Source organism: Limanda limanda, chromosome 8 (assembly GCF_963576545.1).
Source record: "Limanda limanda chromosome 8, fLimLim1.1, whole genome shotgun sequence".
Classification (NCBI taxonomy): domain Eukaryota; kingdom Metazoa; phylum Chordata; class Actinopteri; order Pleuronectiformes; family Pleuronectidae; genus Limanda; species Limanda limanda.
In genome coordinates this window covers 26,385,447-26,411,589 of record NC_083643.1, presented here as the reverse complement: position 1 = coordinate 26,411,589, position 26,143 = coordinate 26,385,447, and the positions used below count along the sequence as shown (strand labels likewise).

The window sequence follows — 26,143 nt, the reverse complement described above, 5'->3', positions numbered from 1 at the left end:
GCCACTATGACAGAAATGCAATGTTGGAAAAGCTTTTGAAAATCTTTCAACTACTAAGGCCCTGTTCAGACCTGCTATTTACATCCGTCCTGAGAGATGTGATGATGAGTGGACAGCTCTGAGTCGGTCTGTTCACACCTGGTATTAAACTGTGTCCTGACTGCGGCTCCTGTAGCCACTTGGGATCAGATCTCACTTCCCTGCTCGATATGCAAATAACCACAACTGTTGTTTGGGTTTTATGATCAAATAATGTTGTCTTTACCCAGTATGAGGTGTGTGTGTGCGTGTGCGTGTGCGTGTGTGTGTGTAAGCACAAGCGAGCAAGCAATAGAGAAAGAAAAAACAACAGGAGCAAAGGGTTTTTAAAAATACAATTAGTAATTTCGGCCAATAGGGGTCTCTTGATCAAAACAATAATAAAAGACCTAGTTTGATGATGTCATAAAGCAATGTAGGGTCACAGCAACATGTTATAGCTTAAATAAAGTAACCCAGGACAGTAAATAATCATGATCCATTGCAAGAAAAACAGCCGACTGGCTAACTGGCTAGCACTGTGTTTTTCCTTTGTCACACATTTGTCTTGGAAGTTATAAAAGAAACAGACAAAGCCACAGGTAAAGAGCATATGAAACTAATAAAAGATGACTAAAATGAAAGATCTCATTAACATGGATAAAATTCAAAATTTCAACAAAAATAACAAAATATATAACATGGGTCTAGTTTTTATTTTTTATTTTACTTGTTCAATGTTATACCTTTATGGTGATTAATGTTGGTCTGAATGCAGATAGGATATAGTTGATATTTGATATTTCTTTGTTTGATGGGTTAATACAACATAATGGCATGGTTAACCTTGTTAACTGAATGTGCAATGATGGCCACAGCAGTGTGTAAAGTCATCCTTAGACAAAGAGTGATCACAAGCTGAATGAGATGTAACTGGAACTTTTTGTGGAGATAATGTGAAGTCACCTCAGGTCCCTCCGTTACTCGCGGGACCAGAGATCCCTGTTGCTTAATAAAATATTCAATGAAGATTACAAGTACACTCTTTCTTCAAAAAGAGTCTATCCTTACTCCTAAAAGCTGCAGCAAAAAAGCAGTGATTCAGCTACTGTGGAGAATTGGGGATGAGAGAAGGAAGAAAAGGAGGAGGCGACCTGAGTACTATTTTAAGAAAGGGGAATTTCAGCACCAGTGGTGGTGACCTTGCTTCTAAATCCCGCCTCACATCACAACATCAACAACACTTTGACATCCTGCACAAAACAGACAAATACAGTGTTTCTTCATCGCTGTGACGGGGGGCTCCTTCCGTATTCATGACTGGTTTAAGAGGAAAAGATGAGCGAGTGGGAGGTGTCTTCATCTCCTCCGTAAACCGATTCAGAGTGCGTTACGAACAAATGCCAGCCTGCCTTCAGCTTGCCTAAGACCTCATGGATAATTCAACAGCTTACTCACCAGAGGATGACAAGAGTGGAAACGGATGGAGGGGGATAAAGATAGCACTGACAATCCCGGTGAAATTCACTCTACCCGGCAACCAGAAGATCCCCCTAGATACATTGAGCCGGAGTCTTTCAGCAGTGTTGCATTGTCATAGGTCATTGTTATGATTCATCCTGGCCTGATGACTTCATACACTGCTGCTGACATGCCGTCAGGTGACATGTTGATATATTTTGTGCTAAATTGGGTAAACTCTGTTTTTGCATAGCTATGTTTCTAGGTCGCTGTTGGGACAGGAAACAACCAAGTTTCCTTGAGAGCTTTCAGGTCAAATCTCGGATTTAACCAAACCCAAGATCTGTGGATGGAGTGATAGTGCACGACGGCACTGTGCAAAACAAAACATGTGGTAACAGTGCCCTGCTCTGCAGTTAAAACTGTGATAAGAGGATGTTATCAGGCCACAAATGGAAACTGCCAATTTACATTTGTTGATGGAAGCAAAGACACACTTTAGACACTCAGCCTCAAAATCTACTTAACCAGCTTTCCTCTCAAAACAGCCGACTCCTACCTCTCCCTTCATTCTTCTACAACTCATCGCTGTGTGTGTGCTCCACATATTACTCATGTTGTGGGGACCTAAATCAGTTTACACAGCCACATTATTATTAAGTACACATAAAATAAACCATTACATTTTAAGGTGAAGACATGTTTTAAGGTAAGACTATTGAAAAATAGGTAATTAATCTAATTACTATGGATAAGTTTAGAGTAAGTCTCCAGCAAACCATGCTGGAGATGTTCACACATCCACATATATCCCTTGACCCTAACCATAAAAACTAAATGCCTAAACATAACTCTGTACCAAACCCTTAACTAAATCCAATTCTAACCCTAAAACCAAGTCTTAACCCTCCAACAGTGATGAGGGTTACGAATGACCTGCTGATGACAGCCGATGCAGGATTAGGGTTGGGTACCGAGAACCGGTTCCAATATGGGCCCCCGCATGTCGGTCGCGGCTTCCGGTGGACAAACTCTTGTCTCCGCGCTGCCCGCGCCCCGCGTGCGTCAGGGCTTCCGTGCAGGTGTGGGAGGATCTCCTCGCGGGAGGATCTCCTCGCGGGAGGATCTCCTCGCGGGACCTCTCCCCGGCGCTGGCTCCCCTCCGCCGGGCGCATTTCCTCCGTGGCGGTGACCGGCTCCGGATCGGCTTGGAAAGGCTCGGGGCGGGAGGAGCGAAGACCATGGCGAGACAGGTTTCACAAAAGCGTTCGCATTTTGGGGGGACAGCCCTCGCCGCGGAGACACGGGGGTCTCCGAGTGATGGAAAAGCGACCCTCAGTCTTCAATTGGCTCAGGCACCGAAGTCAGAGTCACGAGTCAGAGTGTGTGTGTTTTGTATATATTTTTATTTATTTAAGTATAGTGTAAACTTTTGTTAACAGTTCATATATTATTCATAGTTTTAAGTTAAAAAGTGTTTTGTATTTATTTATATTTATAATCTACTTTAAACAGTTGTGGTCAAGCTTAGTTTTGTGCACTTTTTTAAAAAAAAAGTATCGGTTCAGGCACCGTTTAGGCACCGGTATCGTTTTAAAAGTATCGGTTAGGAACCGGTATCGGATAAAAACCAAACGATACCCATCCCTATGCAGGATCACCCTCACTCCTCATCCTCCTGGACCTGACTGCTGCATTTGACACAGTGGATCACACTCTCCTCTTAGAGTGCTTCTACAACGCTGTTGGACTATCAGACTCTGCACTCAAGTGGTTTTAGTCCTACATCTCTGGCAGAACTGAATATGTCTCACTGGGAAGATACAAGTCCAGACTGCTCCCTATCTCTTGTGGTGTTCTGCAAGGGTCGGTCCTCGGCCCCATCCTCTTCATTATTTACATACTCTCCCTCGGTCGTGTCATCAGCAAACATAGGATGTCCTTCCACTGTTATGCTGACGACACACAGCTTTACATCAAAACTGCCCCAAACCCCTCTGCAGCCATTTCACGTCTCACCGCCTGTCTTGGGGAGATAAAGACATGGATGAGCAGCAACTTTCTCAAGTTAAACAGTAGCAAAACTGAAGCCCTCCTTGTTGGCACTCCACACCAGGTTCAGTCATCCTCAATAACTCAGCTCACCTTCGACGGTCAGGTCATACCCCTCTCCTCCACAGTCACTAATCTGGGAGTTAGGTTTGATCCTCACCTGACCTTTAATGACTATATAAAACACCTGTGCAAAACCTCCTTTTACCATCTCAAAAACATCTCCAAACTCCGCCCCACTTTAACCCTTTCAGATGCAGAGAAGCTCGTCCACGCATTCATCTCCTCTAGACTGGACTACTGCGATTCACTTTTCACTGGGATCACTGGCAAGAACATCCAAAAACTGCAATTCAGTCAAAACAGCGCTGCCAGGGACCTGATGAGAGTCCGTAAATATGAGCACATAACACCAATTCTCCACTCACTCACTTTACATAATTTCAGTCACAACGATTTGTGTGTAAATAAGCAGTCTGTTCAATGAGGAAATGACGTATTCATAGGCCATGTCCACCTTTATTTAACTTCACTTCGTTTGACTCCTGACTCACAGCAGTAACACTGAACTGATAAGGTAATAAATTATGCAGTTTGTAAATGATTATTGACCTTGGTGCTGAAGAGTAAACTATATGTGCTACCTGATGGATTCCTATTAAAGTTGGTAGAGACAAACATGGTCCATGGAGGATTAATCCTAATTATTTTGTGGGTCTCTCTAGCGCCACTAGCAGGTCAACATTTATATTGAGTTTAAGGCAGGATATTTAAAAAACTACAGACTAAATTCCTGTAAGCCTCAGCTGAACTTAATTCTGAGAGCAATGAAACACTGTGATTAATGTAGATAGGCAAACAGTACTTTCAGAAGTAGTCAATGCGCAACTGGATTTTCACTTGTTAAAAAAACCACTGACACCCACTAACATCTGGCTTTTGTCTGCAATATGAATGGATTGAAATCAACATTCACTACTGTGTCAAATTATTCAGCAGTTGAGAGGTTTTTATCGGCTCCGCCTCCGATCAGCAGTTATGATGTGCATTAAACTTTGGGGCATTGGCACATAAATGCAATAAACTTTTATAGTTCTTGGGAACAACCTGCAACAGCAATTTTTTCTTTGTACTGGAAGGTGAGGTGAGGTGAGAGAGCCTCCCAATTTTGGCATGTTCGTGAAGTCAAACATGACACACAGGGGGAAAACAAGAAAGACAAACTCGGCAGGTTTACCACCGTTTAAAAAACCTGCCTATACATGCTAATTTTAGTGTAAAGGAGTTATATCATATTGTCTCTCAAACTTAAAATATATTGTAATAATTGGCACTCCATTACCTGTATTCATTAAATGTGACTTCAAAGTGCTTTAATAAATAAGTGTTGAAAAGCAGTAGATAGACTTTGCACCAAAAGTTTCTTCTTTAATACGTTTTGCTATGCAGCTGATCTGTGTATTCATTCCAAAAAAACGCACTGTTAAAACAAATCCTGAATGGGTTAAGATAATAATGATCACAATTAGACAATCTTAAAAAAAATATCAGCTCCTACTTTGCCAGTTGAGACTTAGGTAACTTTTTCCATGATACAAAGGATATAAGAAAAGAACATGATGCTAGGGGTATCAAAATGTTCCCATAGCACCAATACTTGGGACTTTTAAGTTTCCTTTTCCGAGTCAGAGGTTAGCCCACAAACCCACTAACAGAAACTCTCCTCCCCTCTGGCGTCTTACCCTCTTCTGGCGGCTCTCGGCGGCGGCCAGCTGGGCTGACATACGCTCCTGCATCTTCCTACAGTGCGCCATGACAGCCTCCAGGACAGAGATGGGGCTGGAGCCCAGGGGCCTTCGCTCAGTGGATCCACCGGGGACCCCAGATTCAAAGTCCCGCTGGAGAGCCAGGAAGGGGTCGGTCAGGCTGTAGTGGCCGTATCGCTCCTGGAGAAACACCTCCTTCCTCTGAGCCTATAAGAAGAAGAAAAGGAGAAAACATGATTAACTTGTTCACTATGTGACTGAAAGTTATTTCGACTCCGTCCTGACCATATTTAGATCAGGAATCTTAAAATAAGTATCGCCACATTAAACTAGAACATGCACATAACAGCTGTTTTAAGGGTCTGCAGATTACCCTGATTTTACCATTCATCTATCAACAGCAGCAGGATATTCTCCAATCAGATGGATTCACAACAACAAAATATCAGGAACTTTCAGGCGAGGGGTAGTGTCTGTCTGGGTAGAGCATGAGCTGGAAATGCGGAAATCACGTGGTTTCGTTCTCAGCAGTATCAGCCCTTATCACTAAAAACTCTCAAATCTCAAGTTGACGTCTACATGTATGGCTCCTCTTTTTCATCAGGAGAGGATCCTGAGCTTTAACAAGGGAGCAGACGGGGAAAAACTGTGGGAGAATGTCCAGAGCATCTGACTCAGACATTTGCTTTCTCACATACTGCCCCTGCAGATCATTTCAGGAGAATGTCTGAAAGAATTGATGTACGTTTCAAAATATATCGCACTTCTGCTATGTTGGAGTTATGTTTCACAGTGTGCTCATCAACTTTATGGATGTTTCTGCATTGGTACGTTAAAGTGAAAATTGTACCTTTAAAAAACATTATCTTCACCAGATATCATAGTAAACATTTGTAATTCAAGATTTTTTCTTGAATGCTCTTGTAGCGGCTCATTTCCAGAGCGTGTCGTGGCCCAAACGCCCTCGGTTAGCGTGTCCTCTCACATCAAACAGGAGATAATAAGAGAGCACGCACTTATTTATGGTTATAATGAGGCTTTGAGCGTGACACCACTCTACTTTTAAGTTCAAGCAGATTCAGCACCCAGCCCCTCCCTCACCCTCAGGACCTCAGGAGGAGGTTCAGTCCATCGAGTCTTGCCACAGCCCCCGCACATCCCCACCCCACCACTGACCACTGGGAGCCCGCCTGCCTGACTCCACAACCACTCAGCACCGCAACAGGCACGGCTGCTCTCAGATTACAGAGATGAGATGGAGATGGGAGATAGAGTCCTCAGAGCGTGTCGGAGGTGAGAGCAGCAGGCCTGCGGTGTCATTCCAGCATAATGTTAAACTGAGCGATCACAGCCAGAACACGTAGCATGGGTGCATTCCAGTGCAACTGAGCACCTGCCAAATACTTAAAAAATATGTTTTGTGTGGGATTAAAGTAGACCAGCCTCAACTGACTGCAGAGATCCAACACGACAGAGAAATACTTCAACTGCACAGCTGCTACTTCTAAAGTGTACCACTCATCATCCAGCTCTGCTTTCCAACAGAATGTAAACAGAATGATGTTCAGCAGATGCTCTCTGAACAGCATGTGAACGCTGCCTGAAGGTTATGGCCAGTAACAACAATAACAATTCTAACTCAAAGAAAACAGCAGGTAAGGTATAATTTGAGATTTGTGCGTGTACCAAAGTTCAGAAAACCTGCGTGGAACTTTTGGAATCTTACATTAAATAAATCAACAAATAAATCAACCTTTTACATTTGATCTTTCCTTGTATTCCTTGGCGTTGGAATAGGACTTTCTCATGTATTTAGAGGGGAGGGTAAATGGGGCAGGGCCAGGTGGGCCCAGGACCCAGCTAAAATCTGATTGGCCCCTGAAGTTCGAAGAATCTCCCGCAAATAAAGTCCAGTATTACCCAAACTGCTGCAGTTAGCAGCGCTCGGTCCTGAGTAGAGTTACAGGAACATTATCCCTCTCAAACAAGCTCTTAATCATTCTGACCACAACCAGATGAACACTTATCCAATGGTCAAATAATACCCAACCAAACCCCACTTGGCTGCATTGCAGCAGCTGCATGGACACCAGACCTTCTGACCATAAGTGGTGGTGAGAGAGTGTTATAACTCACGGAGGGAAGGAAAACAGCAGAAGCCTCCAGACACAAAGTCCACACAAGTAGAAATGTAGATTTAAGGAGTATGAGAGACAGAAAAGGATGATTTATTAAGAATGTTTATTATTCATTTTCACATCCAATAATTAAATAATATAAATAAATGTCCTTTTCTCATTTCAAATGAAATAGGGTTTTCATTTAAAAACTAAATAAAGATCTTTTGAAAAAGGCATCTTAAAATAAAGAATTAAAAATTTTAGAAATGTAGTTTAAGTTTTTCTTAACTACTTTTCACTGACAACAATCTCAACAAATATCAACAACTACACAGCTCCTTTTCTCTTCGTTCATACTTTCTCTTGGTCAGTGAGAGAAGGAAAATTCCTTGTGCTGCCAGGATTTACTACCGTAAAGACTGAAAAAGCTGGGCAGGTTCAAATAAGACTACCGTAAAGACGAGAAAGGGGCGCAGGTTCAGCTTCAGCTTGCTCTTTGGGTGAATCCATGCTTTGATTAGGCGCAGCCACTTTCCACTAGACGCGTCGCCTCAGCCCTATTGTTTAAGCTTCAAGGCTTTCTTCCCCTTCACAAAGCTGAATACGAGAGTAAATAAAAGTTTTGAGGGATTTTATTTGACAGAGCAGTGATTCATTTCTATCAGCTACATAAGGTTGGTGAGGGAGGAATAATTAATAACTAGGCGAGAGACATTTCAATGAAATGTGGAGGCGAGAAAACGACAAAGCATCGAAGGACGGACAGCAGGGACGGAGAGGAGCAGGCGGCAGGAAGGAGTTGCAGGAGGCTTTGCCAAAGAAGGAGATGACAAGAGTTTGGAGTACAATACACACACTTCATGAGCACACACACACAGATACAATGAGCAAAGCAGCGCTAAGATTGATGGTGAATGCTGACAAACTGAGGCAGAGCTCGATGCTGTTGTTATGGCTGTGAACAGGCCAATATAAACACAACACAGAGGAAGGGTAGGAGTGGAAATAATCAAATTTTATCTCTCTTTCTCTCTCTAATAAACACAAACACCTTTCTATTTGGTGTGTTGGCCTCTTCTAGTTACCTATGTTCACAGTGGACCATTAATCACTTAAAAAAACATATGAAACTGCACTAAAGGAGTTGTCGCATGCACCAGTTAGAAACCTGCTGCCTACGATAACAACAAAGTCAACATCAAGAACTCGACTTGGGCTGCAAATAACCTTTTTTTTAATGGAGCAATCAATCCCAAGCTGTAACTGACAAAACACAGTACAAAGCCTCTAACACTTCCCAAGTCCGTGCCTTTGAATAACATATTTTATCCAATTAACAGGTCAAAACCCAAAAAATTGTTGATCGATATTCACATAAAACCAAGAGAAACAACAAATCCTCACAAATGAGAAGCTAAAACAGAATCTGAATCCAAATCGTCAAAATAGTTGCCAGCTCAGTGAGTTCATTTTCTGAGGCTGAAATCCCCAGCAGCAGGGCAACCAGCATCTGTACCATCCAAAGGTGATCCTTTCCAAAGCTCTGAGGTAAATAATCAGGAGCAATGCAGGCCACCTTTAAATCACCCTTCAACTCTCAGGATCCTCCAGTAAATATTTACAGGATATTTATGCTGAGCCCATTCAAGCTCCCAGTCTGCCGGACACTGCTCCTCACTTCCACATTAGGATCAGAATCTGATTGAAGAAGGTTTTTTGGTTGTTACTTTGTGTGTGTGTGTTCAAAGAAAAGAAAAAGTGTTACCCTCCACTTCCAATCTTAGTTTATTTTAATGTTTAAGATCATTAAGATCATTTTTATTCAAATTAATCCAAATTCAAGGAGGTTGATGCTGTGGCTGCAGGAATTCACTTTTCACAGCTCAACGACCAACATGGTAGATCATCTAAAAACAGTAGCTTAACTCAGTGCCAGGACGCTCCATCAACTTTGTGATCAACGCTCGAGGCTGTGAGTGTAAACGTATCAGAATTGGCATTTTTTTATTTGCTTAGTCCAATAATAAAGCTAACATTAGGTTGGTTAAGGATTTGGTTCAGGTTAATATAGCCGCAGAGTAGGTTGCACACAGTGGACTGTGGCCAATTAAGTCAATATGCATTTGTTTTGCTCTCAACGCCAATCGTTCAGTTGAAGAGTGTAGATTATATCTAAAAACGTTTAAAGGCTGAGTTCCACATATTTTTTGTGACACCGAAACAAACTGTAGTTCGTTCATTTCAGAGAGCAAGATGAAGAAAACCTTTCCTCGCATTCAACTCCATGTGTCTTTTTTGTGACTATCTCCTGGTTGTAGGCTCAGGGTCATGGGTCACTCTATTACAGCATCCGGCTCACGAGCTAAATCCTCAGCTGTCACACACTTTGCTCCCCTGAGGCTCTATTGATCCCATAGATCCATTGGACTTCATTAGAGGAGAGCTACATTATACAGTACAAGCTTAAACCAGCAGAGGTTATGTTGTCACTAATGTTCATAATGCTTTTATTTGGTAGAATTTAAATTCTCAAAAATCAAGATCGACTAGAATCTAGTCAATCTTTATTTTTACTGGTTGTTATGAAAATAACATTTATATATTATTTCATCTAAAATGTATCGATTTTTGCAAACTTGTTCTCATTGCAGATGGTTTCAGTAAACCGCAATGACACATTCAAACTTTCTTAAAATATATTCTTAACAAAAAAATCATACAGTATCCACCAGATATGGTTTCCCTTTAAACTGTGCATAAATATCAGATATGATTTTCTAAGTCATGACCACTATTCATTTAAAATAAACTCTCACAACTGATGCATTTCTAGTGTCTCAAGTAAGAGGTGATTCATCTGTAAAACTAGTATTAAATTGTCTATGTTTCACTTACACAGAGCGAACTGCAGCCGACTGAGAGCTCCAGCCATCACTGTTTACCTACTGGTTCACATGGGGATAATGTCACTGTATTTCCAAGAGAAGAAACAGTAACTCTTTAGTATTTACAAGTGCTGCCGTGGTGGAGGGCTTGGAGCAAGATCTCAGTCAGTATTATTAGCATCAACCTTTATAGGCATGCTGCAGTCAGTGGGTGAGAGGGTTCAGGGACCACAGCCAGAGAGAACGCAGAGAAATAGTGATGGATCACCACAAAAGTAGAAGGTAGGAGAGGGATGAGACAGGTGGGAGGTGGAGAAATGACAATCGCTGCAAGGAAGGACGGTATAACAACGAGTCAGAGGGAGCGAAAGTGCGACAGAGTGAGCAGCTAAACAGGAAAAAAACTGGGGCAAGGAAAGAGCCCTCGGCAGCCATAAGCGGAAGGTGCTCCAAACTTTACATGGCGGAGAAAAAGGCACCATGTAATGTATTCAATTCAAGTGTCTCATTCAACTCCTTTCATTGACTGTGTGAACATCACATCAGTGGCCAGCAGCCAATCACGCCACAAAATTCACCATCGAGCCAAACAGAGGAGCTGTCCATGTCTATTAAAACAGCCACACCAGCAAAAGCAGTGAATGGAAGGAGAGGGATGAGCCTGAGGGTGCTGTCGAGATGCTTGGCTTAGTTTCCAAAAGGCAGAGGGTTAGGGGTTAGAGATGGAAAATGTGGGAACATGAAGAGCAGACAATGACGAGGACCCCTGCTGCTGCAGCAGAAGCAACCCCCCCACCACTAAATACTGAGAAGTACACATGGACTGTATATAAAGATGGATAGCTTGTCTTTACTGCCTCCCACTATCCAGAAAGGAAGCCAAAATAGCCTAGACACGAACACCGCCATCTTGCGCATTTAAAGTCAGAGTCTGCACAGATCGGTGAATGGAGGCGCACTAATGATATACACTTACTCGACCAATCGTTAGTCAGTCTCAGCTGTTCCACCCCAATATTATAGCATCAAATTAAAACCAAAAACTATGCAGCTGGACAAATATAGGTGTGATAAGAAAATGACAGAAAACATATTTGAGAAAAATATGTTTGACATGACATTTTTAGTTGGGTCGATATCCCATTAGCTAACATGGAGCAGGGGGGATTTTTGACCAGTTCTGCAGCCAGTGCCCATGCTGCAATAAAGACCCTTTGGCTTCCTATTGGTTTTATACAGATAAATCAAAGATGAAAAGAAGAGACGCTTTCTTCTCATGTTGTATTCTGCAGAAAGCATGAACACTGACGTAACATCATTCACACTCAGTCTAATCAGTCCAAACAAAGACTAGATGATCAAACGCTGACATCATTTCATCTTCTCTCGGCCAGTGGCTCATCACAGCACTGCTTTGTGTTTTAAATTCACTGAGCATAAAGAACCTCATCTGAGCTAGTACAAACATCCTGACCAGAATCCTGACATTCTGGTGTGTGTATGCAGAGGTATCTCTAAAGACTTTCAGTCATCCAGGTCATGTGATCTCAAACTGCAGGGCAACTAACTAATGTAAAGAAAGTCCAGTTACCTTTGACACACATTCAAATATGTTAACAGATGAACTACCTGAACGAAACAGATTTAAATTCAAGACATTTCCCTTAAAGACTGGTACTGACATGATTGGGTAAAAAAATAACATCTAATAGTAGATAAACAACAATTATGATTAATTCATTGTTGCAAAAACAAATGTTTTGGTTCATTTTCTGACAGTGGATGAACAGAATTAACAAAAAAATGATATCCAAATTGTGTTAATATGACAATACTACGATTTCTGTTAAGTGATGGCAATTGTACACAATACCTTTTATAACATTTGAAAATCTAATAGGACATATTGATATCGTGTTAATATATGTCTCCAGTACTACATTCAGCTTTGTGCAGTGAGCAGCAGTCCAGCAGAATATGATGCAAATATATGGAACGAGCAGAGAGCCTGGAGGAGTACAGAACAATCCCAGCTGCTAAAGCTGCAGTGCTTTATCGTGCAAATAGTCTTAAGTGGAGCCGGTTTCCAGCCGGAGGGCCCCTAATCAACACTTCCTGTCAGCTGCTGTGCTGCCGGTCACGCCTGTGCCGAGGCTCGCCCGGAGGACGGTCGCATCAATATATCGACCTCTCCCTCCGCGGGTTCTTGTTTCAGCCACACGGGGTCGAGGCAGTGGTTATCAACTGCGTCCTGTCCAGGCCACTGTTTCTACCTTTAAACTGAAGAAGCTCTAAGATCTGGTATTTTGTTAATGTTTTCTGATCAACACCCGGTGTGACAACAGGGCTCAGTGCCTGGCTCCAGGACAGCTGGGATTCGGACATTTGTTCAAATGCAATTATTCTGTGTATATTGATTCTGTGCAAATATTGAATGATTGTAAAACACACGTACAGATCTAACCCTAACACTTAAAGTTGACTGGTACCTGGCCATAAACAGCATCCCAGAAGCTGAAATTGGGGTCAATAAAAATGTTTCTGGGAAATCTTGTAGAGTTGGAAATCCCATGTGTTTAGTGTAGATTACAGTAAACATATTACCCTCTACTTTGCCTTGAGGAGTCTTTTTACGTACTAACAACCACAAACCTGTGCCATTACCGCCACGATAAGACAAATTAATTTACCAAAATGACACCTCAGAGCATCGACAGATCAGCAGCCCATCACAGTGATAACCGACCGGATTTATGTTCCACTCCTGAGGTGCCTCCTCATTTTCTTCAATCTCCATTTACTTTTCTAGGTCAGAGTTATAACATGCTGAGAAACTGCATCGAGCAAGGAACGAGTTAGGAAATGGTACTGGCTGAAAATACGAGAAAGAGAGCTTGTTGGATCCATTTCTGGTCTCTGAAGATATGGAAGCCCCCAAAACATTGGAGGGCTCTGAGTGTGTGTGCGTGTGCATGTGCGTGTGCGTGTCTCAGCCGGTGGTGTATATTCCCTTGTGATGCACTGACCCTTGGGAAGATGGCAGGAATCCTGAGACCCATCTGTCACTCTCACACACAAACACACCAATTAACTAATCTCTGCTTCAATGCTTCACATCGATTATCCCAAATTATCAGTCAATGAGCTGTGATGAGGCGGTGACATTTCAACCCAATAGAACAGAACACAAAACACACTCTGGCCACTTTGTGGACGAGGTGTCAACTACAGCTCATGAGTAAATGAAGAAAGGAAAAGGACGTGAACCGTGAGTGCAGGTCTGCTCTAGAATAAGTCACTCCAAAAAGGATGATGTGGAGCACCAAACTGCTGACCATGCTGGTAAACAGGCCAAATCAGCAGGTCGATCCACAGTTACTAACTTCCAGTTGTGTTCAGAACACCAGCACACACACTTCTCAACCTATCCTCACTTTCTCAGTTTGAAAACCTCCGGCCTGTAATGAGCAGCAAAGGCTCTTAGACAGACCACTCAGAAACACACTGTAACATTACTGTATGCCCACTCATATCTCCATCAGCATCCAGAGCACTGACGGTTGGTGGTTACACCGACACCGAATCAGATAGTTCTGCCAGCAGTGAGTGAGAGGGAGCACATGACACTCGATGACCTGCAATCATGAGGGATTTCATTTTGCTGGGGGAATCAATATGTGGGAAAGGATTTGATTTGACAAAGAGAAACAGATAACAGAGGGTGAGCTGTGGATAGAGGAGGTGGAGGACGTACAGCATAAATTAGACTGAGATAAAAAAAAGAAAAAATAGATGTTCGGAGGGAGAACAGAGGAGGAAAAGCCTTGGGACTGACAGTTTGATGGGAGGGGGGGAGAGGAGAGAGAGAGAGAAGGGGAGGATGAAAGGGAAAAGATGAGTAACAGCGAAATGCAGCAGAACAGACAGTTACTGCCTCCACTGCTCGGCTGTGTTCCCACATAGCTACGACTCATCTCATACAACTAAGGACAATTTCTAAGTGTCACTGAACCTGAACAGTGTTCGCCTTTTTATCACCTGAAACTCGTGCAGTGGGAAGATGACGAAATTCTTACTTCCCCAGGACACAACAGTCAGGAGGTTACAGAGAAATTCTGACTGAAATAACTAACTGAGAAAAGAATATGTGCACTATATTCACTATATGAATCAGCATAGTTTAGAGTAGAGCAGTGAGACAATAGACCAGTTAATGAGTGTTAAAGGAACCATTCAGACTCTTCATTACAGTGTCTTTACATGGCTGCTATAAATAAAGCTCACGTTCACATGACACATGTCAAAAACCATGACATAATGAAGTTGTGTGTTGCTGCACAACAATTATGGAGTTTTGAGGTTCACCATAAACCACAGTGAGTGCCTGCAGCTCTAACTGTTTGCATCATGACTAAAAACCCTGGAGCTGTGTCTCTGTCAATGTCCTGGAATTCAAAACAAAACTTCCTTCACCGCCTTCACAATAAAAGCCATACCCATGAGCCATACCCATGTCTTTGGTTCAAGGCTCTTATGACGAAAACAGGATATGGAACTGCTGGATGCTCTTGAATTTAAAAAGTCTGCCACTTGAATATGATGCACTGTTTGTGTTTTTCCTCTGACAAAACATTGGGTTTTTCCTCTGATTGTTAAGTATTGAGTGAATACTTTCCGGTGTGAATGAAGTGCTATTGATGCGTGAATGATAGTCTCATCCTCTCTCGCACAGATTGGAAGTAAACGAGAGGAGAAGGGTTGCCACTGATACACTTATGTAAGTGACTCAAGTGACTCAATCCCAGACAGAGCACACAACTTCATCTAAATTTATTCTTCTAAAAAACCCACACAAATCAGTTCACTGCAATAATGATACCCGGTGGTGGTACTTTATAAACTGAGACCACAGTCAAATAAACAAATCAGTGGATGCTTCTGGCGTCATGTCTGCAAACTATTTTATTTGACCGACCACTGGAACTGATTCCATAATATCATCACTCACTTTGTCTCTCTGTGATTGGCTGAGCGGTAGGAGGAGGAGGGGGGGTGTTTTTGTGATGCTTAGGAGCGTCAGTGCCGTCAGCAAAGGCAGAGTGGTGACATTACAGTGACATGGGTGTGGAACCAGGCCAGTCTTACATAACCAACCCAGCAGAGGAGACTACACCAGCGGCAGGACGGAGACGACGAGCCCTGTACTGTGGTTCAGCTTTTGAAAAATGTCACCAACACCTGCAACTTTCAAATATTAAGATGTTTTAATGAATTAATACTTCTTGTGATATCCATAGTCAGGTAGAGCATGGAAGGAAAATCTGAAATTTTACCTAAAACGGAATTGGCAGCTTCAGCATGGAAGATTTTAGATCTGAAATGATTTGTCAGTTTATCAGTTAGCCGTCAGAAAATTAATTACCAACTATTGATGTTATCTATTGATCCGTGAAGTCATTTTTTAAGAGGAAACAACATGTCTGATAGCTTCTAACATTATATAAACTAAACCATAAATTGATTCATCAAGAAAATAATCAGCAGATTAATAGCATGAAAATAATTTGGGTTGAAGCACTAATCACCTTGTTTCATCATTTTATTAGAGCCATGTTGTCTTAACACTTTTTTTGTAAGGCTATACAATCAGATAAAATAGGCCTTTAGATTTATTTTTCATCTTTTTTTCAATTTTAAGGGACGTTCCCCCCCAATTCAGCCTGACATGTCTGGGACCTCCACTAGAATCTAAAATGACTTTAATATCTGTGGATTTGAACAGATCCCCCAAGAGGTCAAGGAATCAGGTCAAGATTTGACCCCCAAAAATTAAAACACAGAAAGATTCCTTTTTAAAAGAAGCATTAGCATTTATTTAGTGAAGACAGAAGCACTGACACACACATGCACTCATACACCTCCACTGTTAATGTGTTACTATGCAGAGTAGAGGATGTGGGGGGCCTAAAGGGGAGATATTTTTACCCAGAATGCCATTCAGCAGCATCCTTCTCCACTCATGTTTAATGAGCTTGGCTGATAGTGTCAATGAAATTTTGATGAAGCACGAGATACTGTATGCCCACACACAGATACACACATGCACAGGAAGACACTCCAAAACACAAGCACACACAAGGGACAGAGAACCCACACGCAGACACACACGCTATAAACCCATATTCCCACAGCTTGCGGCTGAGTTATCTGCAGTGTGAAAAAGTAGCTTACGATCAAACGATAAGTAATCCTCATGTAAATGAGCACAGAGACCCACTTTATGTGGTCATGTGATGTTTCATCACTGCACACCAAGTCTCCTCTGTCCTTCACGGACGTACTAACCAATAAAAATCACAACTGCTCGTTCCCAGGACTTCCTCAGCCTCCACCTTAAATCTCTCCCACACTAACAATGGCATCCCCAACAAGTCTGATTTTAGGCTGGATATCAGCCAATCACACGCCGACGGACACAGAGGTTCCTTCTTCGCCACAGCTTCCGAAGCAATCAAACCTAATGTTCTCAGGACTTCTTTAACATTGGTTGGTCATGGTCTTTAAATGGCTCCAGCCTAAGGAGAATTTAATTTGTCTATGTTCCAGGAGAGCTGAAGTATCCCATGATGCTGTTAAAGGGTTTTTTTCACCCTGAAGTGAGGGAAGAGGAAAAACACAGAATAACTGGTGTTTTGTGTGTATTAACTGCAAAGTTCATGATAAACAGACAGAGTTTTACAGCTGAACTGAGGAGGTTGGAATTAAAACCCAAATGTTTTGTGTGCTGGTATGTTAGTTTGGTTCCTGAGCACTCAGGGTTTCTGGCTTGTTTTGTTTATAATTGGACGGCAACTCTGAAACTATCAGTTAAAGCTTTTATAAGAAAATAAACTAACCTTAGCACTAGAGGCTGATATTGTTTTCAATTTATTTTATTTAAACCTTATTGGTGTATATATGCTTAATAAAATTCAAATACCTGCAGTGAAAATTAAATTTAGATGAATAAGAGCTACAAAAGAAATCATAATGCATTTAAAGCCTACAAATCTCCTAATGCATATCTGTTGTTCAGACTCTATCGCAACCCACACAAGCACGCACATGGCACGCACGCACGTATAACTTGCAGCTGTGTTGAGGGGCTCTGCTGCCCAGTAGACTCAGCTCCTTGCAGCCTATTTTTAGCCTTAATGTCACAGTAAACCAACACAGGCCTGCTGCTTGATTAAACCTCCTAGTCCCTGTGGGCAGAAGGACAAAAAGCCCCCCAACATCTAATAGGGTGTTTATTTCTTACCCTGTGTGTATGTGCGTGTGTGCACGTGTTTGTGTGTGTGGCAGTCATGTGCATGCATATCTATTATTCTGAATAAATGTGTGTCAGCACTTTATAGCCGGCTGCTTTAACCTTGTACTGGAATTTTTTTTTAAATATGTATACTCATACACATACACGGGTACCGTCATCGGACAAAACCAAGGGGTTGGTTTGTGGATAAATACAAATCTTAAGTTCTAATCAATCAATAACTAGATGCAACAGCACCGACACACAAACACGCATATAAACATACACCTCAGTAAATGTCAACACTCATGCACTAAGCCTGAATGTGTGTATTACCGCCAGCTTGGCAGCAGAGGTGAAATGAAAAAGGCAGAGGTACAAGCCAAAAGAATCAAATTCAGCTGCTCCTCTGATATCACATCAGTTAAAAAACAGGACTCAGCGACCCTGGCCACAAACACACACACATACACACAGACACACAGCCCAATCACAAACAAAGACAAATATAGACTGAAAAACAACACTGTGATGCTCCAACCAGAAAACAACATCTAATTAAAGCAGTAAATACTGCATATAGAAATGACAAAAACAACACAGTACGTCTGAATAGGGGGTTACCTGCTTCAGGGGCTGGTAATAAGGATTAGGGTTGCAAAATTCCGGGAATATTCAAAGTTGGAAACTTTCCATGGGAATTAACGGGAATTAACGGGAATATACGGGAATTAACGGGAATAAACTGGAAATGTTGTAGGTAATTTATACTAACTGTATTTACCTTGTCATATACAGACATAAATATAAACCTTTTTTTTTGTCATAGGCTGATTTGAGCCCTGAGGAAACTTTGGGCACTTGACTATACGCTTCTGTATCGTTGTGTCATTCTTAACATAGGTCTTTGCACAGTATTTGCAAATGTACACAGCCTTTCCTTCTACATTTGATGGGGTGAAATGTCTCCACACATGAGATAGTGCACGTGGCATTGTTCTGTAGAATAAGATGAGAACAAAGTTTGTAAAAAAACACTAATGCAATGCCAGAGATATAAATAGTTAGCCAAACTATTGGAATCGTCTGTAAACATATTTTACAATTGATGGATAAATGAATGTAAATAGGCTAGATGAACAGATGAACAATCCTCAATCAGCATGCTAATATATTTTCCCGAGTAATATCATCGAAACTTACCTGACTAGTCCTGCACACGACAGCAGGCCTCAATAGCCCTGCTGTAGTGTGAAGGATGCTGGGAATTATCTGTGCATGTGATGGAAGAATGCACAGTGGAGGGTTGAAAATCAACGTGCAGCCTGTGCTGCATTCCATACATCTTTAAAATAGAGTTTTGAATTATGTTTTTATTGCTCAGCTTTTAATTTTCGTATTTATTTATTTTTTCAAAATTCCCCAAATTCCCGAGCTAAACTTCCCGAGCTAAACTTTCCGCCCCTTTGCAACCCTAATAAGGATACAATGTCTCAACGACCAAACTAATCTCTTTTTATAGAATATTTCAGTTTGTGACTGGTGGTCACTCTCATCTCTGAAAAAGACTGCTGAGTGTTCAAAGCTGTGTTGAGCATCACATTTAAGCACCAAGGTTAGATTCCCAGGCAGAAGTGAGACGACAGAGCAGCAACTCTCAACTTTTGTTGGCGCTTAAGTAATTAATCATTTAACAGAAATTATTTTTCAATAGATTTCATTATTGTGTTGCCTTTAAGCAAGAACAAGATGTTTTTGCCGATAAACAAGCAAGAAGACGTTTTAGAAGACTCATCAGCTGAACAGCCTCTGATCATTGTTTAGTGCAGGTGTAGAATATGGAGTGATCTTGTAATTCTGCTAAAGTGATTACAAGTTAATCACATCACATCCATGCCCTGTAAACAGAACGCTGTGCGTGTCTCTGTTGCTTTCTAATGAAAACGTCTGCACCGACAGATGGACGGATATAATCACTGATCACTATATCCATCCTTATTATGTACCCGTAGGATAAAAAAAAAACAAATTAAATCAGGTGAAACTAAATGCGCAAATGTCGAAATGAAAATAGGAAGGGTGGTAGAAAACAAAGACAAGGGGTGAAGAAGCAGAATGTTAAGACACATGAAGAAAACTACCATATGTAGGAGGATAAAAAGAAGAGAGGACGTAGGTTCACTGTGAGAAAAGCTTAAGACAAGAAAAGAGTATGAAAGAGTTGGACATAAGAGAAGAGTCTGAGCTGGCCCTCGCAGCCATGATGGGTCTGTAGTGACGTGTCTGGGCTCCGGCTGAACTTCTCAACAGCCCTGAGCGTAAACCAAATCCCAGACCCTGCCTGCCCACCTGCTCTGTGGCCCTGACAGATTATCTACCAGCCTCCCTATTTTCAGCCATTTAATGTATCCATAGTGAGATGCAAGCAAAGGGAAGGAGGGAATTCACTCAGGGACGTTTCTAGCTCTCAATTGTTTAGGTATTAGACAGAATCAGTCAGATTGACGGATCATTAGGCTGCCTGTTCAACACAGCTGCTGAATTAGATGTCGGAGAAAAGAGCAGCAGCATAACGTGGGCTGAAGACGGAGATAATGACTGAAATCCCAGCGACACTTAGGCGCTGCCCACACAAGTTACAATTAAGCAGGTTGTGAGCGTGGGCACTCAAATCACATATTAAGCATCACTTTGCTTTTTCCTTAAATGTTTGCAGTTCAGAAGTTGTTTCTCATTCATGAATCAGCTGTGATTTGTTGCAGCCCACCATGACGTCACCCATTGGTGTGTGAGCTGCCGTTTTGAAGCCTCTAGTCTGTTCTTTTGTCCAGCGTCATCTTGTTTTTTTGAAACCAGAAGTAACCATATTTGGCGGAGTCGAGGCAGACGGCCCTATTATAGCTGTCAATCACACTATATCCCGCCCCCATGTAAACGATAGATCATCTATTTGACTTTAAACGGGATCATTTTAAATCGGGCTGTTTTGAAGATGACTTCAAACTAAGCATTCACACAACTTCATGAGAAAATGTTAACTGACATTTAAAACCATTTCTCTCATATACTTCTATAGGAACTGAATGCATGAATTACCCTCAGCTGGTCTAACAAGAGAATACAGGTTTCAGGCACTTTCACATTGGCTTTACTTTCCACACCCGGAGGGCCTGTCCATTTTTATATACAGACTCCTGTGTGTTTGTAAATCAGGTCATTGTGTTACCACTAACTATGGGGAAGTTTGTCATCTCCTGATCAGTATGTGTGCTTAAAAAAATGGCTGTGACTTTAAAACCCAGATTTTTTTCTACCCATGTCTGTATGTCCCTATAGAGAGGTTATTGGAGTCAGTAGACAGGAAACAGTGGGATAGAGGAGCTAATGCGTGTGGATGGGAACTTGTTCTCTGCCTCAGGTGAGGTCACAATGTCATTGTCCTTAAAACAGAGTAGATTTTGTTGGACAAGATCCATTCCACACATCCATCCATTATCCATCAATAACTGGCTTAGAATTTAAGGGTCACAGGGACAAGAAAATGGATTTTAAAACCTGTGGGTTAGTGGGACAAGTGGGACTGGGCTGAAATACGGAAGCAAAGCAGAAAGGATAGAAAAAGGAAAATTGAATGAGACATTATTTTTAAAATCGCTCAGATATCAGATAAAAATCTATCAGGAAAACGCTTCAATATTTGCATCATGTCACCCTTTTGACCCCATTCAGTGAAACCAATTTGATGAATTTACTCTTCCCTTTCTTTCAGTCAAGTCTCTCCTGACTGAAGTACGGCTGCAGATTGGTGTCTCAAATCAAAAAGGTAAAACATTTAGTTACATTCTTTGAAAGAAACCTGTTAGACATACTGTGTGAATACATGTTGTATGAATAAGCTTTGTGTCACCACTAGGGATGGGCATTCGATTAAATTGTCTTAATCGATCGTCGGGAGAGTTAATGACGAATTTTCGATTAATCATTAATATTTTTATATTAAAATTCACTATTTATAGGCTGTTAAAATGCAGTGAAAATAGAAAAAAACACAGCGTGTTTCCTCATTGAGGTCTTTATTACAAGATGAACAACTCTCGTGGCAGTTAAACGGGTTCAATGGTAACACTTGTAAATAAGCGCTGCTGCTCTCTTCAGCCCCGCTGAGAGAGCAGCTAGCCGCTGAGAGCTAGCTGGACTTCGCGGCCCTCGACCTCTTACTCTGGTTGTTGTCACGTTCTCACTCCCGGAACCCCTCCACTAGACCCGGCCCTGTCCGGGTCCGAAGAGGCTAGCGTCCGGAGCTAGCCTCCGCTAGCTGCGGCGGCTAGCTGCGGAGCTCGGCTTCATGTCGCACACGGACCCTCAGTCTATAGGGAAGGGAACCCGGAGAGACCCGGGTCTGGGTGAGGGGTTCCGGGATTGATGACGTGACAACAACCGGACTGAGAGGTCGAGAACCGTCAAATCCATCTAGCTCTCAGCGGCCAGCCGCCGGTCCCCCAGCGGGACTTGTCGAGTAGAACTCCGGACTGCTTCCTACAGCTGCTAACACTGTGCTGCGTTCAGGCAACTCGGGTATTCTGACCTCCTACTCATGCGCTCATGGAGACGTATAGCTTCGCAGTGTTGGCAGTGAACGCAACAGAATTTCGTCGAAGACAAAATAATGTCATCGACGAAATTCTTTATGATCAATTAATCGATCGTCGATTAATTATGCCCATCCCTAGTCACCACACAATCATTATCATCCCAAAACTCATGCATAACATACATAACTTGATCCTAAATCCAACCTTAACCATATAACCAATCTTAGCTCTAAATATGCCAAGAACAGGCCAAACTGCAATCCCTTTGCAAAATGTTCTGACTTTGCAGATTCAAAGTAAATCTGGTCCTCACAAAGATAGATACTTAAAGAAACTCACATGCAGGAGATAAACCTTGGTGACTCTACATTTGGTAAAGCCCTCAATTATTTTCTAATGCCTCTTCCACAAAACCTCTAATGTGCATACCAGGGCTTCCCATAAACAGACCGTGCTGTAATGAGGTGGTACCGCTGTTAAAAACAATATCTCACAGAGTCAAATTAAAACTGCCCGGGATGGAGAGAAAAAATCAACCCCATCGACGAAGACATGTGGTAAAAACGGAGCAGTAAAGTGGCGTCGGCTCCATCATAAACTGGTTTTAACGTCTTCTCCAGCTCTCAGCCCGATGGAAACTCAGAAAACTATTTTTATTAAATCAGGGATTGTGCAGTGTTCAACATGGAAAGTGTTTTTAAATGTTCATTAAACACCTTAAACAGCAGGGCTGCAAGGAAAAGGGAAAGCTGGACTGATACATCGAATGTTTTTCAGTAAAGTGTAAAAGAAATTAGGGCTGCTCGATTATGGAAAAAATCATAATCACGATTATTTTGGACAAAAACTAAATCACGATTATTCAAACGATTATTAATATGTGCCCTTATTTTTTTTAATGACTAACCGGAAGTACCAGTCACTTCCGGTTCCGGTAAACACCGATTACGACTGCGTGTCTTATTCCTCCGTGAAACCATGCAGGATATCGGTGCCTTGTTATTCAAATCCTTAATGATGGCAACATTCTCCATAAAAACACTTTGTAACTGAGAACTTTGAAATTTCCTCTCATTATTAAATGTCCCCATCTGATACATTTAAAATGTATCTTTTCTCATACGTCTTTTGAGGAATTGTAACTTGATGCCAGCTGCTCTACACCAATAGTGGCTTTAATTCTACCCATCTGACAAACACATAATTTTATTCCACCAAAATGTAAGTAAATATCCTGAGGTAACTTCTGATTTACCATAATGTGCACTTTACACCCGTTCTTCTGCCAATGAGTGTTTTAAAAGTGCATTTACCCATTTTATCCCAATCTGGAATCTAACTTTTTAAATCTATTTAGTATAGCCCCAGAATTACAACTGAGATCATTTCCAGTTTGACCAACAACCATATGTTTATGTAGAAAAGGTTCATTATCGTATATCGGCATCAGAGTTTATGCTGATTGGACCTTTTCTCCATCCAGGCCCCGCAGTCAGGACCTAGCCATCTCTGGCACTCTGGCCCTGTCCCGCCATGTGGCCGATTGGCGAGGCACGAACCAACTCATGTGTGAAACTGAGGATTGGTAGCACAAGGTCAGAGCAGCAGGTAGACCCTTTAATCTGTGTCTTTCGTGCAGAGAAGAGCTGGCACTTTCTGAAGCAGTTACAGACCACGAGTCTGCAGAATTTCATTCCAACAAACCACTACACTGTCTGATTCTGCTGATTAACACATCTTCATCCACGAAGGGGGAATTAATTAGAGAAATAAGCTGAATAGAATGAAATCCTGCACACCGGGCCAACATGGCACCAGTATACGAACGACAGCATTGAATAACGGAATCAATATTCAGACTGAAGCTTTAAAGTACTTGTGATTTCAGCATTTTCTGTTGTCTCAGGGCCGCTTGACTCATCCCACCAGCTGATTTTATACTTCGAATTAGGTGATGTCTGTGATTGTGCTTTTGTCATCTCCTTCGTCCTTTATTATTTTAAAAGAGTAATCATCGTAATCAGTTCAACAGTCACAGATTCCAGCTTGTTAAATATGAGGCAGTCACAGTAGGTTATCACTATACTGACAATAAACTAGCTATAAGATCAAAATGGATGACATATATACATAAATAGCCAGTTGTGATCACGTTGTCAGTGGCTTTGCTGTTTGTAAAAAGTAAGAGCTTTGACGGCTGCAGGAGCATAGGTGCTGCGACAATTCACATATACTTTTCCAAGAACATAACTCAGGACAACAAAGCGGTCATAACTCACTTGATATAAGTGACTGTGTGGATATGTTGAACCACAGGTTGGGTCTGTGGATGTCAACAGGTCAGGGTGGTTAGGATTTAACCTGGAGATAATTGGAGGTAACTGATCGGGCCCATTAAGGAGCTTTGCAAGTGTGGGCTGGACAGGGTTTGCAAACAATGGGCCAGTCTGACTTGATGCTTTGCCGTTTTCTCTCTTCTTTCAGGTTTGGACCGTAGGTTGGACAAAACAAGCAACTTCATTAAAAATGTATGGGGATTTTGACCCTTTTTTGAAATGCTGCTGGAGCCATGCATTAACAGTCACCTATTATGATATACCTCTTGTATTTGACTGCATTTACATGATGTGGAAATTTGATTAACTATTAAGGTTGAACTGCAGCTGTACCGCAGGGTCTGTGTGCAAAATACAGAAGTGAAAAGTGTCAATTTACACTAGCTTGTGTGTCAAAACTCATCTTAACTGAATAACCTTTCAGCAACTGACTTTGATAGATGAATTGGTAATGCAATGCATTAAAAGCACCATAGTTAAGTGTTTGATTCGCACAAGAGAGGCACACTAACAATATCTGCACTGACACTAAAGTACTCAAATTGAAACTGAGAAAATGAACCCTCCTCTGTTTAGTCCCAACAGGTGTGACCCGCTGTCCCTTGTCAGATACAAAATGCTCGGCAATGCGAAGCCACAGAAGCAGGGTAAACCCCCCCCCCATACAGAAACCTTGTTTTCTGCTGATACAACCAAAAATTGCTGTCAAGGGCAAGAACAGAGCCGCCAGTGTTGCTCAGGAACTCGACGTCTAGACAAAGCAGTGGCTGTGTTGAAGCCGAACTCACAACCCCTTGACAGCACTCTCTTCCCCCACATCAGTCACGACCTCCAGCCCCCCCACTCAGGGCAGAGCTCAGCCTGACCAGGACAGCACAGAGATCACACTGAGCAACAGCGGAGGTGGAGGGGAAGGCAGGGTGTTTGTTAGGGGGCCGTTGCCTTGGAGAGGAACAGGGAATATGAGAGAAAAAATGCACATGGAGGGCACTGTAGTAGCTGCTGAATGCTTGTAAATTTAATTGCTTGGGCTATGATGCATTACTGCCAAGCCAACAGGGAGACAGTAAGTTGTGCTGGAAGGAGACGTGATCGATTAATGGCTGGAAAAGAGCAAAGGGATGAAGAGGCCCTTATTCCCATACTGACTCAACTAAAACCCTTCACACTCCGGAACGTCAGTGAATATAAAGTAAACTGTAATTTACAAACATTTACAAGTTTGTTAACCTTTGAGTGCTCTTACTATATTTTCCTCAAATCGACACACATGTTGGTTATCACAGCCAATAGCATACATTATATGTAAAGGGATTTTGGGAGCGCTGTAGCAAGTTATATGCTGGGATTTTGGATTACTCTAACCAATCTGTAGAACTCAGGGTAACCCAGAGGTAAATTTTGCTACTTAACAATGACAATTAGGTTCTAAATCCTAGATCAAACTATTACAAGAAAGTAAGCCCACATGATTTCCCTACAGAAAAGAAGAGCGATCAACAAAGTCATAACTTTTAATTATGAAAAGGACAAGACTAATGATATTTTCATGCATTGTTATTTACTTAACAGGCAGCATTGGTAGCAATGGTGAGCACTGCTGCCTCACCATTACTACTTAT

At 41.9% G+C, this 26,143-nt stretch overlaps 1 protein-coding gene across 1 annotated transcript in view; it reads right to left on the bottom strand.

Moving 5' to 3' along the window:
* The window catches only part of cttnbp2 (cortactin binding protein 2), an 88,723-nt gene that overhangs the window by 41,334 nt on the left and 21,246 nt on the right, over positions 1-26,143 (bottom strand). Inside the window, exon 3 of the mRNA XM_061076907.1 lies at positions 5,274-5,504. Within this exon, the coding sequence (XP_060932890.1) occupies positions 5,274-5,504 (231 nt within the window). The remainder of the gene's footprint in view (positions 1-5,273; positions 5,505-26,143) is intronic.